The following is a 26285-nucleotide window of genomic DNA, read 5'->3' as shown; positions in this document are numbered from 1 at the left end:
TTCCGAACACGTGGACGTGGACCCATGTCATTTACTGACTCATGAAGGCAGAAAGTTCACACTGGAAATTAAAACTCCCAGGGTGGCCCTGTGAGGAGTGAGTGGGAGGAGGGCCAGGGTGGATGCAGGGGGACCCCCCAGGGGAACTTTGCAGAACACTAAGGGGATTGTCATGGAGCCTGGGGCTCAGGGTGAGGGAGCTGAGCTAGGTGTTGTGGAAGTGAAGCCTGTGACCCTGGATGCGGGCAATGTGGAAGGAAAGAAAGAGGAGTGGCTCCAGGTGCTGAGTCTTGTCCTTGGGCATCTTCCCACTGCTCTCAGGGTCAAGTCCAAACTTGTCAGTTTTGCTCCTGAGCAGGCGTCCCTGCTGTTCTGACAGCCCAATGTCTTACCGTTCCTACAGCCCCATCCAGCTTGCACTATTCTCAATCAATCACTCTCTCTCTGTCACAGGACCTTTGCATATGCTGTTCCATTAAACTTCAATATTCTTTGCCATGCTCTTCATCTATTTCTTAGTTTAGATGTTTCTTCTTCTAGGAAGCCTTCCTTGATTTCATTTTCGATTGGTTTGGGGCCCTACCATGTGCTTATGGGCTGCCTCTGACATCACCTGGTGCTTTCTGTCTACCTCCTGAGTGCTCCTGAGAACAAGGAATAGAATTCACTCTTTTACTCTTCCTAGTATAGTCAGTTTGGGGACCTGGCTATGCATCAAGGGACCTTGCCCTTATGAGAGTAGGATAACAGTATTACACAGCCTGGCTGGTGTGGTGTTGCAGTGGGTTAAGCTGCAGCTTGCAATGCCAGCATCCCATATCAGCGTCTTGATTTGAGTCCCTGCTACTCTGCTTCTGATTGAGATCCCTGTTTTTGCGTCTAGGCAGGCCTGGGCCTCTGTCTCCCACACAGGAGGGAATTCCTGGCTGCAGGCTTTAGACTGACCCAGCCCCAGCTGTTGCAGCCATTTGAAAAGTGAACCAGCACATGAAAAATCTTTCTCTCTCATTTCATCTCTTTGGTGAATAAATAAAATAAGTCTTTAAACACACACAATAATATCCCAGCGATCACTGCATCCTCTCTGTTCAGGAACTGTGTGCTCCACACATATAATCTCATTCAGTCACCCCAACAGCACCAGGAAGTGCACAGCCAGTCTCATTTCCTCATTTACAAGATAAGGAAGCTGAGATTTCAAAGATTTACACAGCCCACGCAAGACCCCATCATGGTAGACATGGGATTTGACAAAGCAGGTTCAATTTCAAACCCAAAACTCATTTACCAAGTTGTCCTGTCAAAGTCAGAACAGGACTTGGACAATGGGAACTTGGAAGTGAGACACACACGTTCCCTGAAAATGACACTGACTGTGGCCCAGCTTCGGTTCCTGCTCGATGCCAGATGCTCAGCTGTCCAGAGTGGCTGTCCAGGACGTGGCAGTGAGTGGAGCAGGATCAGGAGGGCCCGTTGCACTGGGTACGAACAGCTTCTGTGAGCACCTTCCCTACCTCTTACTCCAAGGCCTCTCAAAGGCTCCTTTCTCGCACTGACTCGTTTCCTTAGGGATGGAGAAGAGCTGACTTTTCTATCCTTTCAGTAAAGAATTTTCTTCCCATTCTACCCTCTTCCCATTCCCCATCCTGGCCTGCAGATGACGTCCTCGCTGCCCTGTCCTCGCCTGGCGAAGACGGGGCACTGGCAGGTGTAGCTAACTAGCCCCATCCTGAGGGTCCGACACCCCGGTTCTCAACTAAACCCAATGGCCTCCACATCTCCATCTTCAGGGGCTAAGGCTTCCATACAAGAATTTAGGGGTGAGGGACAAAAACATTCAAAGAGCAAGTATTGTTATGACATTGGGAAATCCAGGAAGACTCACAGCCTGGCTTAAGCTGTCTTTAAACCTAGGGTCAAAGGCAAAACAAGGTGAATGCTATAGTCCCGACAAGCCTCAGACTGCCTTGGTGAGCTAAGCAGTTAGCCCCCAGAGCCTGTTTACCTAAGGTGGTTGTCAGTATGACATTTACCTTTCAAATGGTTGTGGAAAAAAAGAATCACACAAAGATTACCACGTGACAGCTCCGATGTCAGTGTCTCTAAGTGAAGTTGTGGTGGATCACGGCGTCTCTAATTTATTCAGGCCTGTCTAGGCATGCTAGTCTGCTCAAGCAGCTGACCTGAGTAGTTACAATAGAGCAGAAAATATTTACTACCTGTCTCTTTTTAGAAGGAGAAATTTACCAATCCCCATTCTCCACCCAATGCTGGCCAATGACTTGCTTTGACTATTCCCATGTTAACTGAAAATATAATTTCAAGGGCTCGGGGTGTTAGCCTAGTGACTAAATCCTCACTTTGCATCCATCGGGATCTCTCTCATATGGGTGCTAGTTCGTATCCTGGCTGCTCTACTTCCCATCTGGTTCCCTACTTGTGGCTTGGGAAAGCAGTAGAAAACGGTCCAAAGCCTTGGGACACTGCACCCATGTGAGAGACCCGGAAGAAGCTCCTGGTTCCTGGCTCAGTTCCAGCCGTTGTGGCTACTTGGGGAATGAACCAGTGGATAGAAGATCTTTCTGTAAATTCCTCTCTCTGTATATCTGCCATTCAAGTAAAATAAAATAAAATAAAGATAAATATATCTAATTTAAAAAAAAATGGTGCCCCACACTCCCTCACCACTAAATGGAAGAAATGGATCCAGAGATGGGCAGGATTGTCCACTTCAGGTTTTCAAATGGCAAAAGCGCAGTTCCAAGGAAAAGCTAAGGAAGACGGGGGCCTTATTTAGAGGCTGGAAAGAGAGAGAGCTGTAGCAGTGGGCTGATATTCTCAGCCCTTTCAGAGTTTTATTTCTCTCAAATATAGTCCAGGGTTCGAGAATTGGGCCAATCTAGATGAAAATTGATATTATTTATTTACAAACTTCTATTTACCTTTTATTCCTATAAGTATAACATGTATGGAGTTCTTACAAACACATGCATTTCTGTCTTTCTACATGCTTGATTTGGGAAGTCCTTCCCATTTGTCATTTAAAAAAAAAATCTATTTTGGGCCCGGCAGCGTGGCTAAAGTCCTCGCCTTGAACGCCCCCCGTTCCCATATGGGCACTGGTTCTAATCCTGGCAGCTCCACTTCCCATCCAGCTCCCTGCTTGTGGCCTGGGAAAGCACTAGAGGACGGCCCAATGCATTGGGACCCTGCACTCGCGTGGGAGACCCGGAAGAGGTTCCTGGTTCCCAGCATCGGATTGGCGCGCATCGGCCCGTTGCGGCTCACTTGGGGAGTGAATCATCGGACGGAAGATCTTCCTCTCTGTATATCTGACTTTGTAATAAAATAAATAAATCTTTTTAAAAATCTATTTTAATTTTTAATTAGCATTTAATAGATTCAGTGTGATTTACAGATAAAGTTCTAAGAATATAATAATGTTCTCTTCTCCCCTTCCTTCCTCCCTTCTTCCCATTCTTTTCTCCCCCCCTTTTTAACCTCAGAGATAACATATTTTAGATTTACATCCCAGTTTGCAATTTTAAAGATTTATTTACTTTTCTCAAAGGCAGCATGACACACACACAGAGAGAAGGAGACAAAGAGTTCTTTTATCTGCTGGCTCATTCTGCAAATGGCCAAAACACCCGGGGCTGGGCCAGGCTGAAACTGGGGGAGCCAGGACTTCATTGAGTCTGTCCCCGGACAGCAAGGACCCAAGGACTTGGGCCATCTTCTACTGCCTTCCCAGATGCATGGGCAGGAAGCTGGATTGAAAGTGAAGGAGCCAAGGTTGGAACCAACAACCTCCATGGGTTGCAGGCATGCCAACTATCCAAATGCCTGCCCAAGGTTTCTCTTCCAATTTGCCACTCCTTGGTTGATCCGCATCCCTCAGGTCAACGGAGAAGGAGTCAAGAGTAGCCAGGAGTGATCCCATTTTAGAACTCTGACCAATATGGAAAATGCTGGTATTAGGCCACTTCTGCTGTTTTTTTTTTTTTATCTGCGTCTGTTTTGTTTTGTCTCTGCCCTCCCGCTGATCTCGCCCCACGAAGGTGATTCTGAAGGATGTGGATTCCCTTCTCTACGTGGACACAGATGTCCTCTTTCTGAGGCCTGTGGAGGATATCTGGAAGCTTCTGAGGAATTTTAACTCCACCCAGCTCGCAGCAATGGCCCCCGAGCATGAAATCCCCAAGATTGGCTGGTACAGCCGCTTTGCTCGGCATCCTTTCTATGGTTCTGCGGGTGTGAACTCGGGAGTCATGCTGATGAACCTGACTCGGATAAGAAGCACCCAGTTCAAGGTAACCAAGTGTTACGGAATTCCTTCTTTACATTGTAAGAGTTTGTCTTGTCAAGGATGACATTCCTACAGAGTCGTGATGGTGAATTTGGAAATACAGTGGTCTGCAGGTAGAGACAGAAAGAGCCACAGAGAAGTATGTCATTGTTTTTGAATCCTGTGCAGTTTCGAGGTCATATAGAATGTCTTGGGATCACTCTAGGGATATAATCATGTAAATACACAGAGACCCTTGTTCAGTTGTGTTCATGATCTCATATTTTTTCAAAGATTTATTTTATTGTTGTTGTTGGAAAGTCAGATATGCAGAGGGGAGGAGAGACAGAGAGGAAGATCTTCTGTCAGATGATTCATTCCCCAAGCAGCCACAATGGCCGGAGCTGCGCCAATCTGAAACCAGGAGCCCGGAGCCTGTTCTGGGTCTCCCACGTGGGTGCAGAGTCCCAAGGCTTTGGGTCATCCTCGACTGCTTTCACGGGTCACAAGCAAGGACCTGCCTGGGAAGCTGGGGCTGTCGGGATTCGAACCGGCGCCCACATAGGATCCCAGCGTGTGCAAGGCGAGGACTTTAGCCGCTAGGCTAGCATGCCAGGCCCCTTGATCTCATCTTTTATCCCAGTGCAGAATTAGAAGGAATCTCAATGACTATCCATAGAGTAGTCAAAAAAAAAAAAAAATACCACCCTCCTGTTACAAGTAACAGGTTGATATATGACTGAGCTAAGAAGATCTCTAGGAAATATTGAGAAAATAATGAATCAGCTAGCATATCGTGAGACTGTACAATATGCTTACTTGTACTTGTCAAAAAGTTCCAGAAGAATACCCAAGAGACTGGTCATTTGATCATTGGGGTGCTTCTACAGAACATGGGGTCTAGAGGTGAATGGAGGCAGATAATGTTTAAGATTTTAACTTTATACTTCATGCATATTTAGTCTGTGGATGTTTTGCTTCCATCTTAAAAGGAACAAAATATTTCAAGACAAGGAAAGATGTTTTTCTTTAAAATGCTTTAACAGTGCTCCTGTATTTTGTTCCCATGCTTCGGAAGCCTAAGAAAGAGGCTTGCGTTCAGGCATGGTTTTCAGAGAAGTCAGACGCTCAACTACCACCCTACATGCATGCCTGTCAGGCCAAACAAGACACTCCTGAGCCCTAATGTGGCTTTGCCCCCACCCCGAGGGTGGTGAGACCCTTTCCTGAACTGGCTTTGTCCTCCAGAGGAAAAGAGGTGCAGCCCCTCATCTCTGCTTCCTTAGTGGACAACGTGTCCGTGTTTGTTTTGCTTCAGCTCTTCTGACAGTCTTCTCTCTTCCAGAACAGCATGATTCCCACGGGCTTGGCTTGGGGGGACATGTTGTACCCTCTTTACCAGAAGTACAAGAATGCCATCACGTGGGGAGACCAGGACTTGTTAAACATCATCTTCTATTTCAACCCAGGTAGGTTGCTCTAGCATGCATGCCATGTGTGTGGGAGTTCCACCCACCTCGCCCCACAGAGCGCATTCCAGGCCTGGCTTGCTATTGACTGAGCTGACTCAGGCACAGAGCAGCTTGTGTGTTCTCCTGCCATGCTCACCCTTTCATTTGCCCTCTGGGCATCCAGCAGAGGCGAGTCCTTGTGTTCCCAACACAAAAGGCAAAATGTTGAAACCTCCATCACTGGATCCCATCCTCAGCAAAGATCTTTTCAATTCTGCAGTGCCAAAGAGAAGTGCCAATGGACGTGTGGCACACAAGTCCTTGAAAATACTAGAATCAAGGCACGAGTACGTCCCCAGCCTGAACAGTGGCTACGTGGAAAGGAACTGGTTAGAGGAGTCTTCAGGAGAACTGACTCATTCAAGGTTAAAAGAGCCTAGAATACAGACTCAGGCCCCAAATCCTCCCACTCTGTTCCTGTCCTCTAGAGCAAAAGAAGCTCTTATGTTGTCAAGCCAATGATTTCCTAGGGTCGGAGAAGGAAGGGAGAGCATGGTGTTTGGTCCATGTTTTTACGTTAACCATTGGAGGTAAAACAACGACCTTCTTTCCTCCTCCTTTGCTAAAGCCTCATTTAATGCCATTAAAATCAAAGCCATGTTTTCTCCTTGAGAAAGGTTGGAGAGTGGGGGGTGGGAATAAGCAATCCTGGTTCCATTCTGTATGGGTCTTTGTCTTTAAAAATCCTGAGGTTGAGATATCTGCCTGTGATTTTATGTCACCCTTGAAAAACCTATTCCGTGCTTTCTGCTCAGAACATAAGTCTGAAGTAAAATCTAGTTTCCTAGGGCTGGGGTTGGATACGGTGGTTAGAACGCCCCTTGCGGTGGCTATATCCAATACCAGAAGGGCAGGTTTGAAGTCCCACCTAGGGTTCTGATTCTAGCTTGCTGCTAGTGTACACCCTAGGAGGCAGCAGGTGAGGGTTTAAGCAGTTAGGTCACTGCTGCCCATGGAGGAGAGCCTGATGGAGTTCCCAGTTACTGCCTTTGACCTGGCACAGCCCTGGCCATTGAGGACATTTGGAGAATGAACTAGCAATACAACAGTCTTTATCTATCTCTACCTTTCAAATAAATAACATATTTAAGAAGACCTTATTTCATGTGTTTTCATATTACAAAGAACCAAATCCTGGAAAAGACAAAAAATATATTGTTACGATGTACTTTTTTTTTTAAAGATTTATTATTATTATTATTATTGGAAAGCCGGATATACAGAGAGGAGGAGAGACAGAGAGGAAGATCTTCCGTCCGATGATTCACTCCCCAAGTGAGCCGCAACGGGCCGGTGCGCGCCGATCCGATGCTGGGAACCTGGAACCTCTTCCGGGTCTCCCACGCGGGTGCAGGGTCCCAAAGCTTTGGGCCATCCTCAACTGCTTTCCCAGGCCACAAGCAGGGAGCTGGATGGGAAGTGGAGCTGCCAGGATTAGAACCGGCGCCCACATGGGATCCCGTGCCGTTCAAGGCGAGGACTTTAGCCACGCTGCTAGGCCACGCCGCCGGGCCCACGATGTACTTTTGAAAGTACTCCTAATGCTAAGACAAAATACCAAAAAAAAAAAAAAAAAAAAAAACAATCCATTGTGTCTTGCTTTCACCGATTTCCTACTGAAAGTTGTAGGGAATTTAGCTTGCATTCATTTCTTCTTCTCAAGTAGATTGCATCTTTGATTTGAAGTAGATGTGTATTGGTTAGGACTCTTGGCTGCAAATAAGAACCCTGGATTGCAGCATGGAGGAGACTGTTGGGCTTTGCAAACAGATGACAGTCTCATGGAAATCAGGGGTAGGAGGGCAGCACAGCCCAGCAACTGCATGGGGGGGGATACTTGAGGACCCCAGGCGCGATATACCTTGTCGCACGGAAGCTGTTTATTTTTCTCCTTGGACTGCTTTTCCCTGTTCCCAGGGCCTTCTGGCAAAGCCCTGATGTTTCAGGCTACAGCCTCAGCTACACAGAAAAGACCAACTTTCTCCCACTTCCCAAGTCCCAGGGGAAGAGTAAGGGCGCTCACACATGGGTCAGCAAGGCAGGGAGCATGGAGCTTAGGAACCATGGTGAAGATCTGTTCTTCCCTACATCTACATATTTTCTTACTTAAACCCACAACAATCCTGAGACTACAATCCCCATTTTGTAGATTAAGAAAACAAGGGAGGGGCTTGTGTTCTGGCACTGTGGGCTGCACTGTGGGCTAAACTGTGGTTTACGACACCAGCCCTCTCTTCGAGTTCCTGCTGCTCTGCTTCTGATCCAGCTCCCTGCTCATGTGCCTAGGAAGGCAGCAGAAGATGCTTCAAGTGCCTGGGTACCTGTCCTTGACATGGGAGACATAGAGGAAGATCCTGGCTACTGTCTCCACTCTGGCTGAGTACCATCCACTGTGGCCATCTGGGGAGTGAACCAGTCGATGGAAGATCTCTCTCCGCTATCTCTGTTTTTTTTTTTTTTTTTGGTTAAAAACACTTCCCTGTATAAATATCAACTTTTTTAATTAGCAAGAAAAAGAAAAGTAAATAATTTGTGACATGGCTAATGTGTATCAGGGCAGGGATAACAAACCCAAAAACACTTCAACTGCATCCAAATGGGGCACAGAGAGGGACTTTTCAGAGATGAGAGGGTGGGAGGCACCCCAGAGTGTGAGAAAGAAATCTAAAACCTATCTTTCTGCTATGCCATTGCTTTTTTTATATACTGCATTGCCTTTTCTGTTTTTTGGCTAAAGCTATCAAAGATAAGCCTTGTTGTCCATATTGCTTCCCAAACTGAAGAATTGGAAGGATTCCCACAGTGGCTTCCCCAGACATCCTTGTAGCCTGTTGCCGATTATTTGAGGGTGTGATCAGTGAGTAGATCATATTCGTAGGCCACCGTAGGCAGCTTTGCAGAAAGACCTGAGCTCTTGTCGCTGACTGGGGCTGAAGCCAGCTAAGTGGCTGCTGTACTTCTCATCTTGGAGCCATTGGGCAGCAGGTATTCTCAAGGGCCTGGCATGATGACTCAGTGGCTAAATCCTCACCTTGCAAGCACTGGCATTCCATGTGGGTGCCAGCTCGTGCCCTGGCTGCTCCACTTCCCATCTGGCTCCCTAATGATGTGCCTGGGAAAGCAGTGGAGGACGGCCCAAAGCCTTGAGACCTTGAACCCTGCATGGGAGACCTGGAAGAGGCTCCTGGCTTCAGATCGGCTCAGCTCCAGCCGTTGTGGCCATTTGGGGAGTGACCAGCAGATGGGAGATCTTCCTCTCTGTCTCTCCTTCTCTCTCTAAAATCTGCCTTTCCAATAAAAATAAACAAATTTTTCAAAAGAAGAAGTTATTATCAACTAGCTGTGAATGTGTCCTCCCTCCTGGATCTGAACAGCGTCAAGGCCAACAAACACCCAAGTTCTCTGGTTTTCTGTTGCTGAGTGTTGCTCTCTGTGTGACCTCCTCTTGATCTTCCTAGTTCCTCCTTTATCCAGATACTTGGTTAAACGTGAGATCTTTAAACTGAAAAGCAAGCCACACTTACCGCATTCTAAGGTCTCCTTTTATTTCTGTCGACCAGAAGCACTTGCTGTAAGCCAGGACAAACTATATCTGAATAAAGATTTGTCACCTTTGTCCCGTGAAAGAAAGACCATTGGCTGTATCGCAGGAGATAAGTATGTTTTTGTTTTGGTGCCTTGGGTTGCCATGGGTGAAACCTTACACATAAAACCAGGGACACATGTCTGCAACGTGATTCTTGTCAGAGTTCCAATGGATAAAACCACTGCTTTCAAAAATGTGCCTAAACGTCATTAGCTAAAATATGTTTTATCACTCTTGCTGTAATTAGGTAGTCCAATGCCTGTGGGAGTGTAATTGTGGTGTTGCGTAATAAACTGACTTGAGGAGACAGCTGAAGCCCATGGGGATTTGGCATGTGGATCCACTCTTGGGAAGGACATTTCCTGGCAGGTCAGCCCAAGACAGCTTGTTCAAGGAGTGAGAAACTGGACTCATGTGTTATCAGGTGCATTTGAGGCAGGAGCAGAGGTCTGTGTCCAGAGTAAGCCCCCACAGGAGCCAACAGGGGAGTTCTAGGTAGAAAATGAATTTGGCTCAGTGTGCTTAGGTTTTAGAAAACAGCACTCCTTTGGGCCCACGAAGCGAGAGTGCATCCTTAAGAGTCTGGGCAGCTTCATGTCCACACACATCAGATCACCTGCGCTTCAAGAGTGTCTCCTGTAGGAACCTGCTGAGGACGGGAGCAGCTTCTTCCTGCCTCAGAAGCCTCAGGGTCAGCTTTGTATCTCCCCAGGCCTATCTGATTCATCCTCTGTCAGCATCCTCTCTCCACCCATGGCCCGGGCTGATTGCCAAACCCAAGTCAACACAACCTTATCAGTTCCCAACCAAAGATGATGGGTTCTCTATTTCAAAATGAAAAACAAAACAGGGCCTGATGTTATGGTATAGCAAGTTGAGCCTGTGATGCTGGCATCCCATATTTTGCTGTTAGTTGTTTACCCAAGGCCAGCATTACCAGCTGCAGCACCAGCATTCTACATGGACATTGGTTTATGTCCCAGCTGCTCCACTTCCTATCCAGCTCCCTGTCAGTATGCTTGGGAATGCAGCAGAAAATAGTCTGAGTGCTAGGACCTTTGCTGTTCATGTGAGAGACCCAGAAGTTCCTGGCTCCTGGCTTGGTCCTGATCCATTTGTGGCCACTTGTCAGTGAACCAGAGGATGGGAAGAGCTCTCTCTCTATCCCTCTATCTTTCCTCCTCTCTTTGTAACTCTGCTTTTTTTTTTTTTTTAGGATTTTATGTATTTTTATTGGAAAGCCAGATCAGATTATGAATAGAAGGAGAGACAGAGGGAAAGATCTTCCCATCTATTGATTCAATCTCCAAATGGCAACAAAAGCCAGAGCTGAGATAATCTGAAGCCGGGAGCCAGTAGCTTCTTCTGGGTCTCTCATGTGGGATACAAGGATCCCAAGACTGGAATCACCCTCTGCTGCTTTCCCAGGCCATAACCAGGGAGCTGAATGGGAAGTAGAGCAGCTGGGACACAAAAAGGTTCTCATATGGGATCCTGGGCACTTGCAAGGGGAGTATTTAGGGAGATTTAGCCATTGAGCCATCACACAGAGCCCTGTAACTCTGTTTTCAAATAAATAAATAAATAAATAAATAAATAAATAAATAAATACATCTTTACAGGAGAGACTGGTCCAGTCCTAAAATGAATCTGTTCCCTTTGGGAGACCACCTTGACCAGCAAGAAATGCGCAAGTGGAAGAGAAAATAAAACCAGCCACATGCAGATGGGTACACAGGGCATCTGGCCAGACTGGAGGCCACAGAGCCCTGTCAGAGGGGAGTGGCAGCTGCTGAAGGGCCCATGAGATGTACAGAGGTGGTCTGAAGTGAGTGAGCAGTACTAGGGAGTCATGCTGGGTGCCTAGAACGACAGTGAGCAGAGCTCAAGGTCACATGGGTCAAGTCTGTGGTGGCCTTGTGAGAGTCTATCCTCCTGCTGGGAATCATGTGAGCCCCACCTTGGAGTGTGCAACTATACTGTGTTGTCACTGCCCACAAGCACCCAGCAACTGGTGATGACAAACACTGGTGTGAGCAGGCCAGCCCAGTTGTTGGGCATGAGAACTGTTTTGGGAAATGGATCTCAAATCAATTTGCAGCCTGTGACTAGTGTAAGATCCCCTGACATAAGCAGAAAGGAAAAGAATGGAGATGGGAGGGCCTGTGCAAGAAGGGCCAGGATCTCTGGCTTTTGCAGTGCAAGGCTTGGAGCTTCCAGCTGGAGGAGCTGCGGAGGTGTTGGTTGGTTGAGAGAAGGGAATTGAAAGAAAGGAGTAAAGGGGTGAAGGAAGCGACCCTAGCAAGGGGAATGAGAGAAAAGGCAGGAGGAGACAGAAAGGGCAGGCAGAGAGCAAGAGGAAGGAACATATGGTAGAGGAGGGATGAGGTTCATTTCATTCAACAGGTAGTTTTGAGCACCTACACAATCACAGTGCTGGGTGCTGGGGATACAGCCTGTAGCAAGTTAGGCATAACTCCTGTGTTCAAAAAGCCTATCTTCCATTGGAAGAAGCAGGTCTTCCAAGAATCACAGCCAGGCATGCAGAAACACAGAGTCCGATATGTTATCCAGGAAACAAATCGGTGGTGGAGGTGGGGTGCTGAAAAACTAGCCACCAAAGGGCTGGCCACTGCCTTCAATACTGCCACCGTGTAAGAGCAACAGTTTGAGTCCCAGCTGCTCCACTTACAGTCCAGCTCTCTGCAGCGGCATGGGAAAACAGAAGATAACCCTATTGCTTGGACCCCTGCACCTACCTGGCTTTGATCTGACCCAGCCGAAGGCAGCACAGTTATTTGGGGAGTGAACCAGTGCCTTTAGGATAAATAAATATATATCTTAACTAATAAATTAAAAAAAAACAAAGTTAAAAAGTGCAAGCATCAAGGTTGGAGGCAGAGATGAGCTTCCTTAGATAGTATGATTAGGAACATCTCAGCAGAGTAAGTTGCCCTTAGCTGGAAGGAAGAAGAGAATGCTGGGAAAGCTCAGGTCTAGGATGGAGGGTTAGAAAAAGAACCCAGCCCCGGCATTTGTTCTAGTGGTTAGGACACTTGTGCTGCACACCAGAATATCAGGGTTCAGTTCCCAGCTCTCGCCCCTCGCTCCTCACTCCAGCTGCCTGCTGCCACAGACCTTGGGAGGCAGCAGGTGGTGGCTCAAGTCATTGGATCCCTGCCACCATGTGGGAAACCTGGATTGAGTTTCTTCTTGTGGCTTCAGAAAGAAAAAAAAAAAAAGCACATAGCCACCCTTCTTAATTCAGAGTAGTGAGCTTGTTTGCCGTGAAGTTAAAATGAGCAGTCAGAAACTCTCCCATAATCTTGAGAACCCAAGAGTATGAAATAGGAATGTAAGGAGCAATCAATTCATGCAGTACTTGGCAGGCAGTTATCAGGCTCTGGAAGTAAATGCAGACTCCTTAAGGTGCCACTAAGGGATCTCAGACTCCTAGATCATCAGTTAATGAGCCTCTTTATCTAAATTGAGAGAAAATTGGCAAAGACCAAGAGTCTCCAGACAGGTTGGTTTGAGAAAGTATTGTCAAATCATTTTCAGCGGTTTGGGGAATTGGACATCTTAAAGCCGTTCACTAGAAGGGGTGCACTGGGCTGAGCAGTGACCAGGCCACTTGAGATGCTACATTGAGTACCTAGATTAGAGTCCTGGCATCCCTCTTGGCCATAGCTTCCTGCCACTGCAAGCTCAGGGAGACAGGGATGATAGCTCAAGTAATTGGCTGCCTGCCATCCACATGGGGAGAGCTGGATTGAGTTCTGGTTCCTGGTTCTTGGCTTAGCTGGGCCCAGCCCCCGTTGTGGGCATTTGGGGTGGGGGCCAACCAGTGGATGGGTGCACAGTCTCCCTCCCTCCCTTTCACTCTCTCTCAGACCCATTTTGGAACCGATGACTGATCATGTGCCCTTAGTCCACCACTTTCCTCACTCCTTAGCTTGTCCAGAGGTTTCCATCCAAGCCCACCTGGAGAGGCTAATTTTACATCTCCTCTCTCCTGCACTGACCAAGTGTATGGGACACCCAAGAGAAAATTCTCTGCGAATACAAACACCTGTTGTTCTTCACTCTCCCACTGTTGGCTTCCATTTCTTTGGGGCTCGGCCCCCAAATTTTTAGGAGAGATCATTTTCTCTGGCATGCAGGCTTGGAGCCCTGACCTGCCTGAGCCCTGTTCAACCAGTCAAACCATCTCCGGGGAGCCAAAAGGGGCAGAAGGTGGCCTGGGCCGGTTCTTCTGGACAGCAGTGTTGCAAAGGTGCCATTAATTCCCTCCCTCCCCCAGATCCTGGAGGCTGCCCCACTTCCTGCCCCAGCTCCTCTGACTTTATGAGCTACCCCATTTTCCTTTTGAAAGAGAAGAACTTTCTCCCATTGCTTCACAACCTAACACCATATTTGGAGACTTGCAGCTGAATGTAGATTTTCATTTCTTGAATATTTGAGGTCAAAGCCATGTTTATGGGATGACCTTCCCCCATTGTCTTCTTCCTCTGAAGGGGTCACCGTTACTTTAGTAAAAACAAGATCCTTCAGCAGCCCTTAGATTAGGGTGAGAAATCTCTGAGGGGGGACAGGCAGGTAGTGGAAAGTCATACCTCTCTTCTAGGTAATCCCATCTGCCTACCTGTCAATCAAATGGCCTCTGCCCTAGGATGTACTTCTCCCCTGGGACCTGGGGGCAAAATCATGTCAATATTGCCCTCTTAGGGCTAGTCTGGCAACACAAAGGGGCGCTCTCTTTCTTCCCATGGGCAGAGGATGGAGGGTTGAAATATTTTTCTCTCTCCCACCTTTCCTGGCCTGCTCTGTCGTGGAATGTGGCCCACATAAGTCTGTGATCTTGCCACTCTTCAAATAAATGTTATCCAAAATTTTAAACACCTAAGATGGTTTCATCTTTTCTACAACACTCTTGATTCCCGAGCCTCGGACTGTGAGCAGGCCATGTTCTTCTCCTCCTGGGATGCTCTTCCGGGCCACCATTTCTATCTGCTTGTTTTGAAAGAAGCTTTATTGAAACCTGCCATCATCTCACTTCTCAGGAATGAGCTGTCGTTTCTGTGACCCGGGAGGAAGTGTGTTCACTGCAACCATGTATGTGCTGTGTCCCTCACAGAAGCATGAACTCCCAGAGGCTAGAAGCATGGCTGGGGCACTTGCCCATGGGCATTTGTGTGCACTGGTGGCTGGATGCTGTACATACTCGGGGTATTTCGTATTTCTCGCTCTGGGATCTTTTAGAGGTGTGCTGTCAGGATGTAAATGGAGTTTGGTCTGGAATCTGATTTCACACTTGGTGTTCAACAGCTAAGGTTTTTAGCTGGTGTTTGGAAGATCTGTAAGCTCCTGGTCTTACCAGCAAATGTTCTTTAAATATACCCAGTGAGGTTTTTTTTTTTTTTTTTTTTTTTGGCAAAGACAGGGCCTGAAGCTTCCATAAGATTCCTGAAGAGATCTGTGGCCCATGAAAGGCTAAGAATAGCTGACAACAGCATGTCCAGAAGCAACTGGAATGAAAGATTGATCACAGGTGTACTGTGTGCTGGAAGCTAGGCTGGGTTTATTCAGTTTAAGTCATCTTGTTTTATCCCTCCAGCAACCTAATGCAATCATTCTCCCCCCACCCCCCAAATTATTTTTAGCATACTGACTTTTTTTTTTCTTTTGAAAAGAAGAGTCACAGAGAGAAGTAAGACAGAAAGAGGTCTTCCACCTGCTGGTTCATTCCCCAAAGGTCAGCAACAGCTAAGGCTGGGCCAGGCCAAAGCCTAAAGCCAAGAACTCCATCCTCATCTTCCATGTGAGTGCAAGGCTCTAGGGCTTGAGTCATCAACTGTGCCTCCCAGGCACATTAGAGGGAATCCGGGCCATGAAACAGAACAGTGGGGACCTGATCCCTGGCACTCTGATATGGGATTCCGGCTCCTTAAGTGATGGCTTAACTTGCTGTGCCATCATACCTGCCCCAGTAGTTCATTTTATGACAGTAACTGATTCCAATGGTTAAGTTTATAACCGCTTAAGATTGTTATGGGGCCAGGCACGGTAGCCTAGTGGCTAAAGTCCTCGCCTTGCACGTGCCGGGATCCCAAATGAGTACTGGTTCATCTCCCAGCAGCTCCACTTCCCATCCAGCTCCTTGTTTGTGGCCTAGGAAAGCATTTGAGGACGGCCCAAGGCCTTGGGACCCTGCACCCACATGGGAGAACCCAGAAGAGGCTCCTGGGTTTGGATTAGCTCAGCTCTGGCCGTTGCGGCCACTTGGGGAGTGAGTCAGCAGACAGAACATCTTCGTCTCTGTCTCTCCTCATCTCTGTATATCTGCCTTGGCAATAAAAATAAATAAATCTTTTTAAAAAGTTTAGTATGTACTTACTTTATGTCGGTCATTGTGCCTAACACAGACATAGATGAACAACTCATTTAATCCTCCTGCATGTCTTAGAGTACTGGAAATTTTTATGATTCTCCCCATTTTTCTGATAATGAAACTAAGGAACAAAAATTTCTGTAATTTGAGTTTACTTTTCTAGTAGTAGAACTTGCTCTCCTAGTCATTTTGCTGTTAGGTCACAGATAGCACGGATAAATCTAGGCTTGGGGCTCACACTGTGATGTGGCAGGTGCCTGCTGTGCCCACAACACATGTGTGGGTGCCACTTTGAGTCCCATCCAGTTCCACTTCCTCCACTTCTAATCTAGCTCCTCGCTAATGTGCCTGGGAAAGCATCGAAAGATGGACCAAATCCGTAGGGCCCTGCACCCATGTGGGAGACTTGCAAGAGTTTCCAAGCTTCAGACTGGCCCAGCACCAGCTATTGTAGTCCTTTGGGGAGTGAATCATCACACAGAAAATTTCTTTTCCTGTCTCTCTTTCTCTGTGCAAATCTGCCTTTCCAATAAAAAGAAATAAATCTTAATTGAAAAGGCATATTTACACAAAGAGAAGAAATAGAGAGAAAGATCTCTGGTTCGTTCCCCAAGTGGTCACAATGGCAGAAGCCTAACGTATCTGAAGCCAGGGGCCAGGAGCTTCTTCCAGGACTCCCACATGGGTCCCAAGGTTTTGAGCTGTCCTCTACTGCTTTCCCAGGCCACAAGCAGGGAGCTGGATGGGAAGTGGAACAGCTGGGATATGAACCAGTATCCATATGGGATCCTGCATCGTGAGGAGTCAGCCATGCCAGGCCCCAAATCATTTCTTTTTTAAGTTACGCTTCAAACCAGGGTCATTCTGCTTCTGTTTACTGAATCTCAGTGGAGGCTAAATGTTTGAGCAACACCATGGTTCTAGAGCTGAACGGGGCGGGGGACTGAAAGCCAAGTCTGAAACTACATATGCCTGATTCCACAGCCCGTGCGCATTCTGTTTTCTCCTGCACCCCCACACGCCCATCAGCTGGCTCAGGTGTCTGCGGAGGCTGCAAAGAGAGGCTTGGTTTCATGTGTCATGCTGTCCTAACGTATTTGGGAAGAGGCAAAAAGCTTTCATCACTAATGGTAAACCCCAGCATGACAGGGGCTGGACTTCCCTGCCATATGCATGGTCCGCAGTACTCAGAGCACGTGTTCAGTAGGCACCAATGGCTTCAACAGTCAGTCTATTTGCAAAAGCAGACACAGGCTCTAAGACAGTCCTTTCAGCTGGTGCCTGAACAGCTCAGATGACCTGGCAGGTATCATAACATGACCCGTTAGGTTCTAATAGGAAACAATGAGACTGTGACCAGGCACAATTCGCAAGCACTTCCAGATGTTTTATGGGAGCACTCCCATCTGCTAGTTCACACCACGTCACTCACCCCAGCACCCCAAATGCCTGCAAAGGCTGGGGCAGGCTGAAGCCCCAGGAGCCAGGAACTTGATGTATATCTCCCACATGGGTGGCAAGGACCCAAGCGCTTGAGCCGTTGCCATTGCCCTGTGGGGTCAGCATTAACATAAAGCTGGGATTAAGGACTGGCATGGAGAATGGAATGCAGGTGCTTAGATACGTGATGCAAGCATCTGGACCACTAAACACCTGCCTCAGTTTTAGATATTTCTATTTAGTTGGTCCTCACATCCGCTCCGTGCGGAAAGGTCTCACAGCTAGCGGATAGAGCAGTTAGGATTCCATTCTCAATACGGCCACTGTTCTGTCTTCCTGAAGGGCAACGCACATGCCCAGGTGGAGGGAAATGCAGGTCAGAAGAACAGGGGCATCTGAAGAAAAAGAGTCATCACAGTGTGTTGTTGACCAGTTAGGAGATGGATAGAGGGGGTCCTGGGGCACACTGGACCCCAGAAACATTCACAGTCTGCCAGAGAGGAACAAGCCCCATCCAGACCCTGGCAGTGAGACTTGGTCCATGGGTCACAGTCAGGTTCCTGGGCGTTGCACTCCTGTGTGCTGTTCAGCTCATGAGTCATTTCATCACCAGTCACGCAGACAGGAGCTGGCACTGACTTGGAACACGTCCTTCTCTTATCCCCCCAGAGTGTCTCTATGTGTTCCCCTGCCACTGGAACTACCGGCCTGACCACTGCATGTACGGAAGCAACTGCAAGGAGGCTGAGCATGAAGGTGTGTCTGTCCTGCACGGCAACCGCGGCGTCTACCACGACGACAAGCAGCCGACATTCAGGGCGCTCTACGAAGCCATACGGGATGTAAGTGTGCCCTGACCTGTGTCCAGCAGACGTGTGCTGAACGTGCACGAAGCAGCACAGGCAACAGTGCTCTCCAGCCCCTTGGAAGACCAGACACTCACGAAGTGTCGAGTTCCCTCAGTGTTGCCCATATCCCTAAAACCTAATACTCTACTGAGTTCACTATTGGCTTTCTATTTCCTGTAGGCCACTCACTAATTTTTACTGACATATAAATGTATTTTGATACCTTTATTTTGGGCAGGTGTCTGACATAGTGATTAAAGATGCCAGGTAAGATGCCTGCTATCCCATAATGGTGTACCTGCCTCTAGCTGCTGATTCCAGCTTCCTGCCGTTGCGAATTCAAGAGGCAGCAATGATGGCTCCAGCCCCTGCCACCCCTAGGAGAGAGACCTGCATAGAATCCCTAGCTCCTGACTTTCATCCCAGTCCAAACTCAGCTATTGCAGATATTTGAGTGAACTAATGGAACACTCTCTCTAATAGATCTCTCAATTAATTAGAGAAAAGATTAATCTGTTTGGGAAATTTCATATCAGAAAAAGAAGTCCAGGGGCTGGCATTGTGGCATAACAGGTAAAAGCCACTGCCTGTAGCGCCAGCTCCCATATAGGCTCCAGATTCTGTCTGTTTCCCTGCTGATGTGCCTGGGAAAGTAGTGGAAGGTGGCCCAAGTGGTTGGGCTCCTGCACCCATGCAGGAGACCCAGCTGAAGCTCCTGGCTTCTGGCTTTCAACTGTCCAATTGAAACCATGTGGGTGGTAAACCAGCAGATAAAAGATCCCCTCTCTCTCTCTCCCTCCCTGCTTTCTTTTTCTTTCTCTTCCTTCCTTCCTTCATTTCTTTGATTTACTTATTTTTATTTGAAAGGCAGATTTTATAGAGAGAGAAGGTCTTCCATTGCTGGCTCACTACCAAAATGATCTCATGCCGAGAGCTGAGCCGATGCGAAGCTGGGAGCCAGGAGCTTCTACCCTGTCTCCCACCTGAGTGCAGGGGTCCAAGGACTTTGACCATTCTTTGTTGCTTTCCCAGGCTGTAAGCAGAAAGCTGACCCCAAAGTGGAGCAGCCGGGACACAAATCAACGTCCATATGGGATGCTATTTTTTTTTTAAGATTTATTTATTATTATTTTTTAAAGATTTATTTTATTTTTTTTATTGGAAACTCAGATACATAGAGAGGAGGAAAGACAGAGAGGAAGATCCTCTGTCCACTGATTCACTCCCCAAGTGGCCACAATGGCTGGAGCTGCGCTGATCGGGAGCCAGGAGCCTCCTCCAGGTCTTCCACGTGGGTGCAGGGTCCCAAGGCTTTGGGCCGTCCTTGACTGCTTTCTCAGGCCACAAGCAGGGAGCTGGATGGGAAGTGGAGCTGCTGGGATTAGAACTGGTGCCCATATGGGATCCCAGCGCGTTCAAGGTGAGGACTTTTAACCACTAGGCTACTGACTGGGCCCTTATTTATTATTTTTATTGGAAAGTCAGATTTACAGAGAGAATGAGAGGCAAAGAGTCAGATCTTCCATCCACTGACTCACTTCCCAAATTGCCACAATGGCTGGAACTGAGCTTATCTGAAGCCAGGAGCTAGAAGCTTCCTTTGGATCTCCCACACGGGTGCAGGATCCCAAGTCTTTGGGTCGTCCTCTACTGCCTTTCCAGGCCACAAGCAGGGAGCTGGATGGGAAGTGGAGTAGCCAAGACATGAACCAGCACCCATATGGAATCCCAGCACATGCAAGGCAAGGATTTTAGCTGCTAGTCCACTGCACTGGGCGCTGGGATGCTGCTTTTACAGATTATCTTGCCATGCCACTATGTCAGCCCCTGTAAGTTGTTTCTAATAAAAATGTTCATTTTTTTTCTGAATAATTCTCCTTGTCCTCCTCTCCTCTCCTTTCTTCTTTTTCTCCTTCTTCTTTTTCTTTTCTCTCTCTTTCCCCTTGAGAAACCATAAGGGTTTTGTGTACAGGCTCAGGAAAGAGTAAAGCAGGTGGAGTCCCATGACTTAGAAACACATTCTTGTGTGTCTATGAAAGTGTACCTTTAACCAGAAAAGAGTTCGAGAGAATTCCACCTCTAGGGTTCCTGGAGCCATCTTTCGTGCGAGGAGAAGAGTCGCCTGCACCTGTTCTGTTGCTCTTTGGGTGGCAAAGGGCAGTTGTTTTAACTGCATAGATGTGGTTGGAGCTTGGTGGCAACCTCTCTTGCAGACACTGACTGCCGGGAAACACCCTGCCGGGCACACATGGGGTTCAGTAAGCCGCAGCTGTAGGGGTGCCATGCCGTTTGCAGAGTTGGCAGTGGTGTGAGGCAAGATGGGGTGACAGCCCTGGTTTTTGGTTGAGTGCTTGTGGTTCTCACAAGTCTGGCTGCTGGCTTGTGTTCTAGGAGACCACGAGAAGGGTCGGACAACTTTGATTCATAAACATCCTGTGAAATACACTCCACGACAGGTTTTCGTTCAGGCACTTTGGTTGGCAAAATCACTAACACCATCCCTAAAAGTGATCGGACCATAGACAGACTGTGTAAAAAAGGATGTATTTACTGGTCTTACCCACCCTCTGCCAGGCTCTGCACACTCCTGCACTTGGAGCAGAACAGACCTGGGTTCAAATCCCAACTTTGTTCCTGATTGTCATTAGCTGTGGTTTTACATCCCTGAGTTTCCTCAACTATAAAATGGAGATAGTATCTGCTTCATAAAAATACTGTGAGAAGTTGACAAAATGATTGATTTGTGGTTGTACTCAATAGCTAATAAAAGCTTTTCTTTTTTCAAAATTGTATTTATTTTCATGTACTTTAAAGACACTCAGAGAGATCTTTCTTTTTTGTTTTTTTATTTATTATTTTTTTAAAGATTTATTTATTTTTATTGGAAAGTCAGATATACAGAGAGGAGGAGAGACAGAGAGGAAGATCTTCCATCTGCTGATTCACTCCCCAAGTGGCCGCAACGGGCCGGTGCTATGCCGATCCGAAGCCGGGAACCAGAAACCTCTTCCGGGTCTCTCACGCGGGTGCAGGGTCCCAAAGCTTTGGGCCGTCCTCGACTGCTTTCCCAGGCCACAGCAGGGAGCTGGATGGGAAGTGGAGCTGCCGGGATTAGAACCGGCACCCATATATGAGATCCCGGGGTGTTCAAGGCGAGGACTTTAGCCGCTAGGCCACGCTGCCGGGCCCGAGAGATCTTTCTATGCACCGGTTCACTCCTCAAATGCTGGCAACAGTTAGAGGCTAGACCACGCTGCAACTGGAAGCCAGGAGCTCAATCCAGGTCTCCAGTGCAGGACAGGGACCCAACTACTCCAACGGTCACCTGCTGCATCCTATCGTGTGCCTTAGCAGGAAGCTGGAATCAGGAAGAGCCAGGATTTGAACCTGGGTACCCCAAAATGAGCTCTGAGTGTCCCAAGTAGTATCTGGCATTTACACAAAATACCTGCCTGCCTGCCTTCATTTCTCTCAGATTACTTACTTTTATTTGAAAGGCAGATTCTACAGAAAGAGAAGGTCTTCCATCTGTTGGTTTACTACCCAAATGACTTCAACAGCCAGAGCTGAGCCAATCTGAAGCTGGGAGCCAGGAGCTTCCAAGTGGACAGGCCTCTGCAAGCACTAGACAGTCCAATGTCCCTGCCTCAGGGATATCTGGGCAGGATGTTTTCAGGAGCATGATAGGCTGGGGGTGATGGTTGGGGAAGATGCCTGTGTCCCCTTAAGCCATTAGTTGGACCTTGGTCCACCTGCAGCAGGAAGCCACTTTGGGAGTGTGATGGGCTCTGGAGAGTATTCTGATTCATTGCGTGGGTAACTGAGTGGAAGAGGCACAAAAGAAAAAATAGCACTGGTCCTTTCGTGAGTCTGGGTATAACTGTTGGGTGGCAGATGGACCGGCGTGGGTTTGCAGGGGACTGAGATGCTGGGGAAGTGGCCACACTCTGCGTACGTAGTCAGGATGTGGCTTGCAGGCCTTGCTGACGGGGTGAATGGGAGTGTGAGGGAGAGGATGAAGGCAAGGCGGTTTTGACCTCTGATTCCCATCTCTGGGGTGACAGTGGGTGAGGAGTTCAGACTTGGACCTGGGGCCTAGAGCTGTCTTTGGTCCAGATTGAGCCAGGAAGAAAGCCATGTCCCAGTGCTGGTCTAGGATAGGGTCTTCTTGTCTTACGCAACGCGTCCTCCTTCTGAGGAAATTTCAGGGATTAGCATGTGCTCTAGTCACCAGACATCAAACCATGCTGCTCTTCGGCCTTCCTTTCCTTCCTTGCCTCACCAGGAATGAGCCTAACCTCATCTCCTTGCAGCCTCTTCCCTTCCTTCAAGACTGTAATCAAACAGGGACACATGCTCGTGGCTGAGTCGTAAGAAAGATTTATTTTGGAAAATATCACTCATGGGCTGTTTCCTATGGGAAAACTCAGAGAAGTTAGCTCATAAAGCAGAAAAACCTCAGGGGAATGATATTGACTGGGGGAAAAAAACAACCATCTGTATGGAGTACATCTACTTGCAAAACAAAGTTCACTGGAAACAGGCCTCTGGTGGAGTAGTGAAGATGCCCCCCTGGGAGGCCTGCACCCACATCAGAGCTCCTGAGTTTAAATCCTGACTGTGCCCCTGATGACAGATCCTGGCCTATGTAGACCCTGGGAAGAAGTGGTAATGGCTCAATGAGCTGGAATCCTGCCACCCAAGTGGGAGACAGAGTTGTAGTTGCCAGCTCTTGATTTTGACCTGGCGCAGCCTCTGCTGTTGCAGGCATTAGAGTTCATGAATGAGCAGATGAGAAGTCTGTCCCTCTCTGCCTTTCAAAAAATATAATTCATTAGTGTAATAGGAATAAGAAGTTCACAGCCAATCAATGTCACTAGTGATCACTTGACTCTGGGTTGATGAGATTACCTTAGATGGGTGCTGAAGTTTCTTCACTAGGATCGCTTACAGACAGGCATTTGGCCTGGTGCTCATGCTGCAAGCTAGGACACTTTGGTGCCACATCTGAATATCCTAGTTTGAACCCTGACTCCTGACTCCATGTTCCTGCTAGTGTAAACCCTGGAAGGCAGTGGTGATGAGGCAAGTAGTCGGTCTGCTACTGACTGGGCGAGCTGGACCGAGAGCTTGGCTCTCAGCTGTTGCCTTGTCCAGTCCTAGCTGGCGTGGCCATTGAGGAGCAAACCAGTGAATGGGAGGTTCAATCTGTCTCTCACACTCTCTTTGTCTCTCAAATAAATACTGTTTTAAAAGTAAATCTTGGGCCCGGCGCCGTGACCTAGCGGCTAAAGTCCTTACCTTGAACGTACTGGGATCCTGTATGGGCACCGGTTCTAATCCCGGCAGCCCCACTTCCCATCCAGCTCCCTGCCTGTGGCCTGGGAAAGCAGTCGAGGACGGCCCAAAGCCTTGGGATCCTACAACCGCATGGGAGACCTGGAGGAAGTTCCTGGTTCCTGGCTTCGGATGGGCTCAGCTCTTTCCGTTGCGGCCACTTGGGGAGTGAATCAGCAGATGGAAGATCTTCCCCTCTGTCTCTCCTCCTCTCTGTATATATCTGACTTTGCAATAAAAACAAATCTTTTAAAAAAAAGTAAATCTTACTTCCAAGGCAAAAAACAAACAAACAAAAAACCTGAAGAATTGAATGTTCTGGTGTAATAGATTTCAGGTAAATTATCTATTTCAGTCTTATTTCTACTCAGTATGAATATGCTGTGCCTATAGACTATCCTGTCTTTAATGACGCACTTTGTTTTAAACTTTAAAAGAATGGAGGATGCAAATAAACCCTCCTCCTTTTTTTTTTAATAGATAAAGAAGCTGAGGCCCAGAGAGGTTAAATTACATGAGACTGCACGACTAAGTCAGGATTTTCATTTAGGCCCTCGGAGATCCTTTTGCGAAGTCTCATACCACACAACCCCGTGTCTGCGTGCTTACGTTAAAATCTCCGGTCATTTCTTAGGAAAGTGGTCTGCATGTTGAACGGTGTTTTACTAACATCGACTTTTTCTTTCAGTTTCCCTTTCAAGACAATCTCTTCCAATCCATGTACTACCCTCTCCAGCTGAAGTTCCTGGAGACAGTGCACACTTTGTGTGGACGAATTCCGCAGGTCTTTCTGAAGCAGATCGAGAAGACCATGAGAAGGGCTTACGAGAAACACGTCATCATCCACGTAGGCCCCCACCAGATGCCCTGAATGCTTCGTGGGCTGCGAGGCAGCTGGGCGTCTGCCGGCCAAGAGAATGCTTATCTTAGCACCTGCTCCTCTCCTACGCGAACTCTTCAGTGGTGCTCCTCGGCCGTTGAGTTGAAAAGGACTTGTTTCACTTTACTAAACTAGTTGGACCTAAAAGGGAATATGCTGTTCTTCATGTTTTTCTAAAATGCTATTTATCTCTCTCTCTTTTTTTTTTTAATGAACCATTTCTCTGCATTTAGCATGGTTCAGGCAGGTTGTACCAGCTGTGACATGGAGCTCCTTTGACTCTCTGATGCCTGAGGGATGGCAGCCAGCATCTCAGGGGAGTCATGGGCTGGATTGCTCCAGCATTCCCAAGAAACCCCCGCACCCTACGGCAGCTTCTCCTCGAGAGGCAAACCAGCAAACTTGTACAGAACACAGATACACAAGTCAAAGCTGAGATTTGATGAGCCATATCCTACCAACCAGTGGGGAAGATGACGGCCACCTTGGTGGGTTCCTTCTTCCCCCTAATTCTACCTCTCTGCTTTCCTTTATAATGCACAAGACAAGTAGTTGCAGTAAAAGTCGAATTCTTTGCTGAGATTTGTGTGCAAAATACTAAAAAGGTTGGACATGTAAAATATACCTGGGGAGCAGGCATTTGGCTTAGCAACTAAGGTACCCCTGGAGGCTCAGTTCCCAGCTCAGCTCCCCATCCAGCTTCATGCTAACACAGATCCTGGGAGGCAACTTTGATGGCTGAAATGATTGGGTTCCTGCCACCCATGTGGGGAAATCTGCCTAGTGTTCCTGCCTTCCAGCTTTGTCCTTGGCCCAGCCCTGGGCCTTTTGGGCCTTTGGGGAAGAGAACCAGCAAACAAGGGTGCCCTCTCTCTCTGCCTCTCCAAAAAAAAAAAAAAAAAAAAAAAAATCTGGCTGAAACATTCAGATTTTAGCTAATTGGACAGTGTTAAAGGACAAAGCATATTTCTTTTTCTACTTTTTGTAAAAGATTCATTTCTATCATTATTATTCTTTTAAAGGCAGAGTTAGAAGAGGGACATGAGAAAGATCTTCCATCCACTGGTCCACTCCTCAAAAGGCTATAACAGCTGGAGCTGAGCTAATGTGAAGCCAAGAGCTTCTTCTGGATCTCCCATACGGGTGCAGAGGCATGAGTACTTGGATAATCCTCCATTGCTTTCCCAGGCCATAAGCAGGGAGCTGGGTCAGGAAATGGAGCAGCTGGGACTGGAACCAGCACCCATATGAGATGCTGGCACTGCAGGTGGAAGATTAACCTACTATGTAAGCCACTAGTCCACATATATATATTTTTTTCTTTTCTTTTTCTAATTAAGGCATGCACCTGGGAAAGCAGCAGAAGCGAGACCAAGTTTCTGAGTCCGTTCCACCCTGGTGGGAGACCTAGCTGGGAGTTCCTGGTGCCTGGTGTTGGCCTGGCACAGCCCCATCCATTGCAAAGATCTCTCACTTACTCTCTCTGGCTCTCTGTTTCATTCTGTCATTTGGCCTTTCAAATAAAAACAAAATCTTCAAAAAAATATGTACATTTTAAAAATCATAATAAATTTCCACTCAACAACCACTTCTAAAAGGAAATTCAGTAACCTGTCAAACCCAAGGGGTCTCTTCGGCAGGAGATGTGATTTTGTATTTACACTCAGACAAAAATATTTGATCTCTGCAGATATCTGTAAGGGTGGCCAGCTTCCTTCTTCTTTTTTTTTTTTTTTAAAGATTTTATTATTATTAGAAAGCCGGATATACAGAGAGGAGGAGAGACAGAGAGGAAGGTCTTCCATCCGATGGTTCACTCCCCAAGTGAGCCGCAACGGGCCGGTGCGCACCGATCTGAAGCCGGGAACCAGGAACCTCTTCCAGGTCTCCCATATGGGTGCAGTGTCCCAAAGCTTTGGGCCGTCCTCGACTGCTTTCCCAGGCCACAAGCAGGGAGCTGGATGGGAAGTGGAGCAGCCAGGATTAGAACCGGCACCCATATGG

General features: G+C 47.6%; 1 protein-coding gene across 1 annotated transcript in view; it reads left to right on the top strand.

The window, feature by feature from the left end:
- GXYLT2 (glucoside xylosyltransferase 2) overlaps window positions 1–24900 on the top strand; it is a 64539-nt gene extending 39639 nt beyond the window's left edge. The window contains exons 4-7 of the mRNA XM_058678584.1: window positions 4062–4313; window positions 5634–5757; window positions 17886–18058; window positions 24090–24900. Of these exons, the coding sequence (XP_058534567.1) occupies window positions 4062–4313; window positions 5634–5757; window positions 17886–18058; window positions 24090–24272 (732 nt within the window). The 3' untranslated portion in view covers window positions 24273–24900. The remainder of the gene's footprint in view (window positions 1–4061; window positions 4314–5633; window positions 5758–17885; window positions 18059–24089) is intronic.
- Window positions 24901–26285: the final 1385 nt, after the last annotated feature.

The sequence above is a fragment of the Ochotona princeps genome, chromosome 21, assembly GCF_030435755.1.
Source record: "Ochotona princeps isolate mOchPri1 chromosome 21, mOchPri1.hap1, whole genome shotgun sequence".
Lineage (NCBI taxonomy): Eukaryota > Metazoa > Chordata > Mammalia > Lagomorpha > Ochotonidae > Ochotona > Ochotona princeps.
Note: the sequence above shows the minus strand (reverse complement) of the source record. Positions and strands in the feature narration are given on the sequence as shown.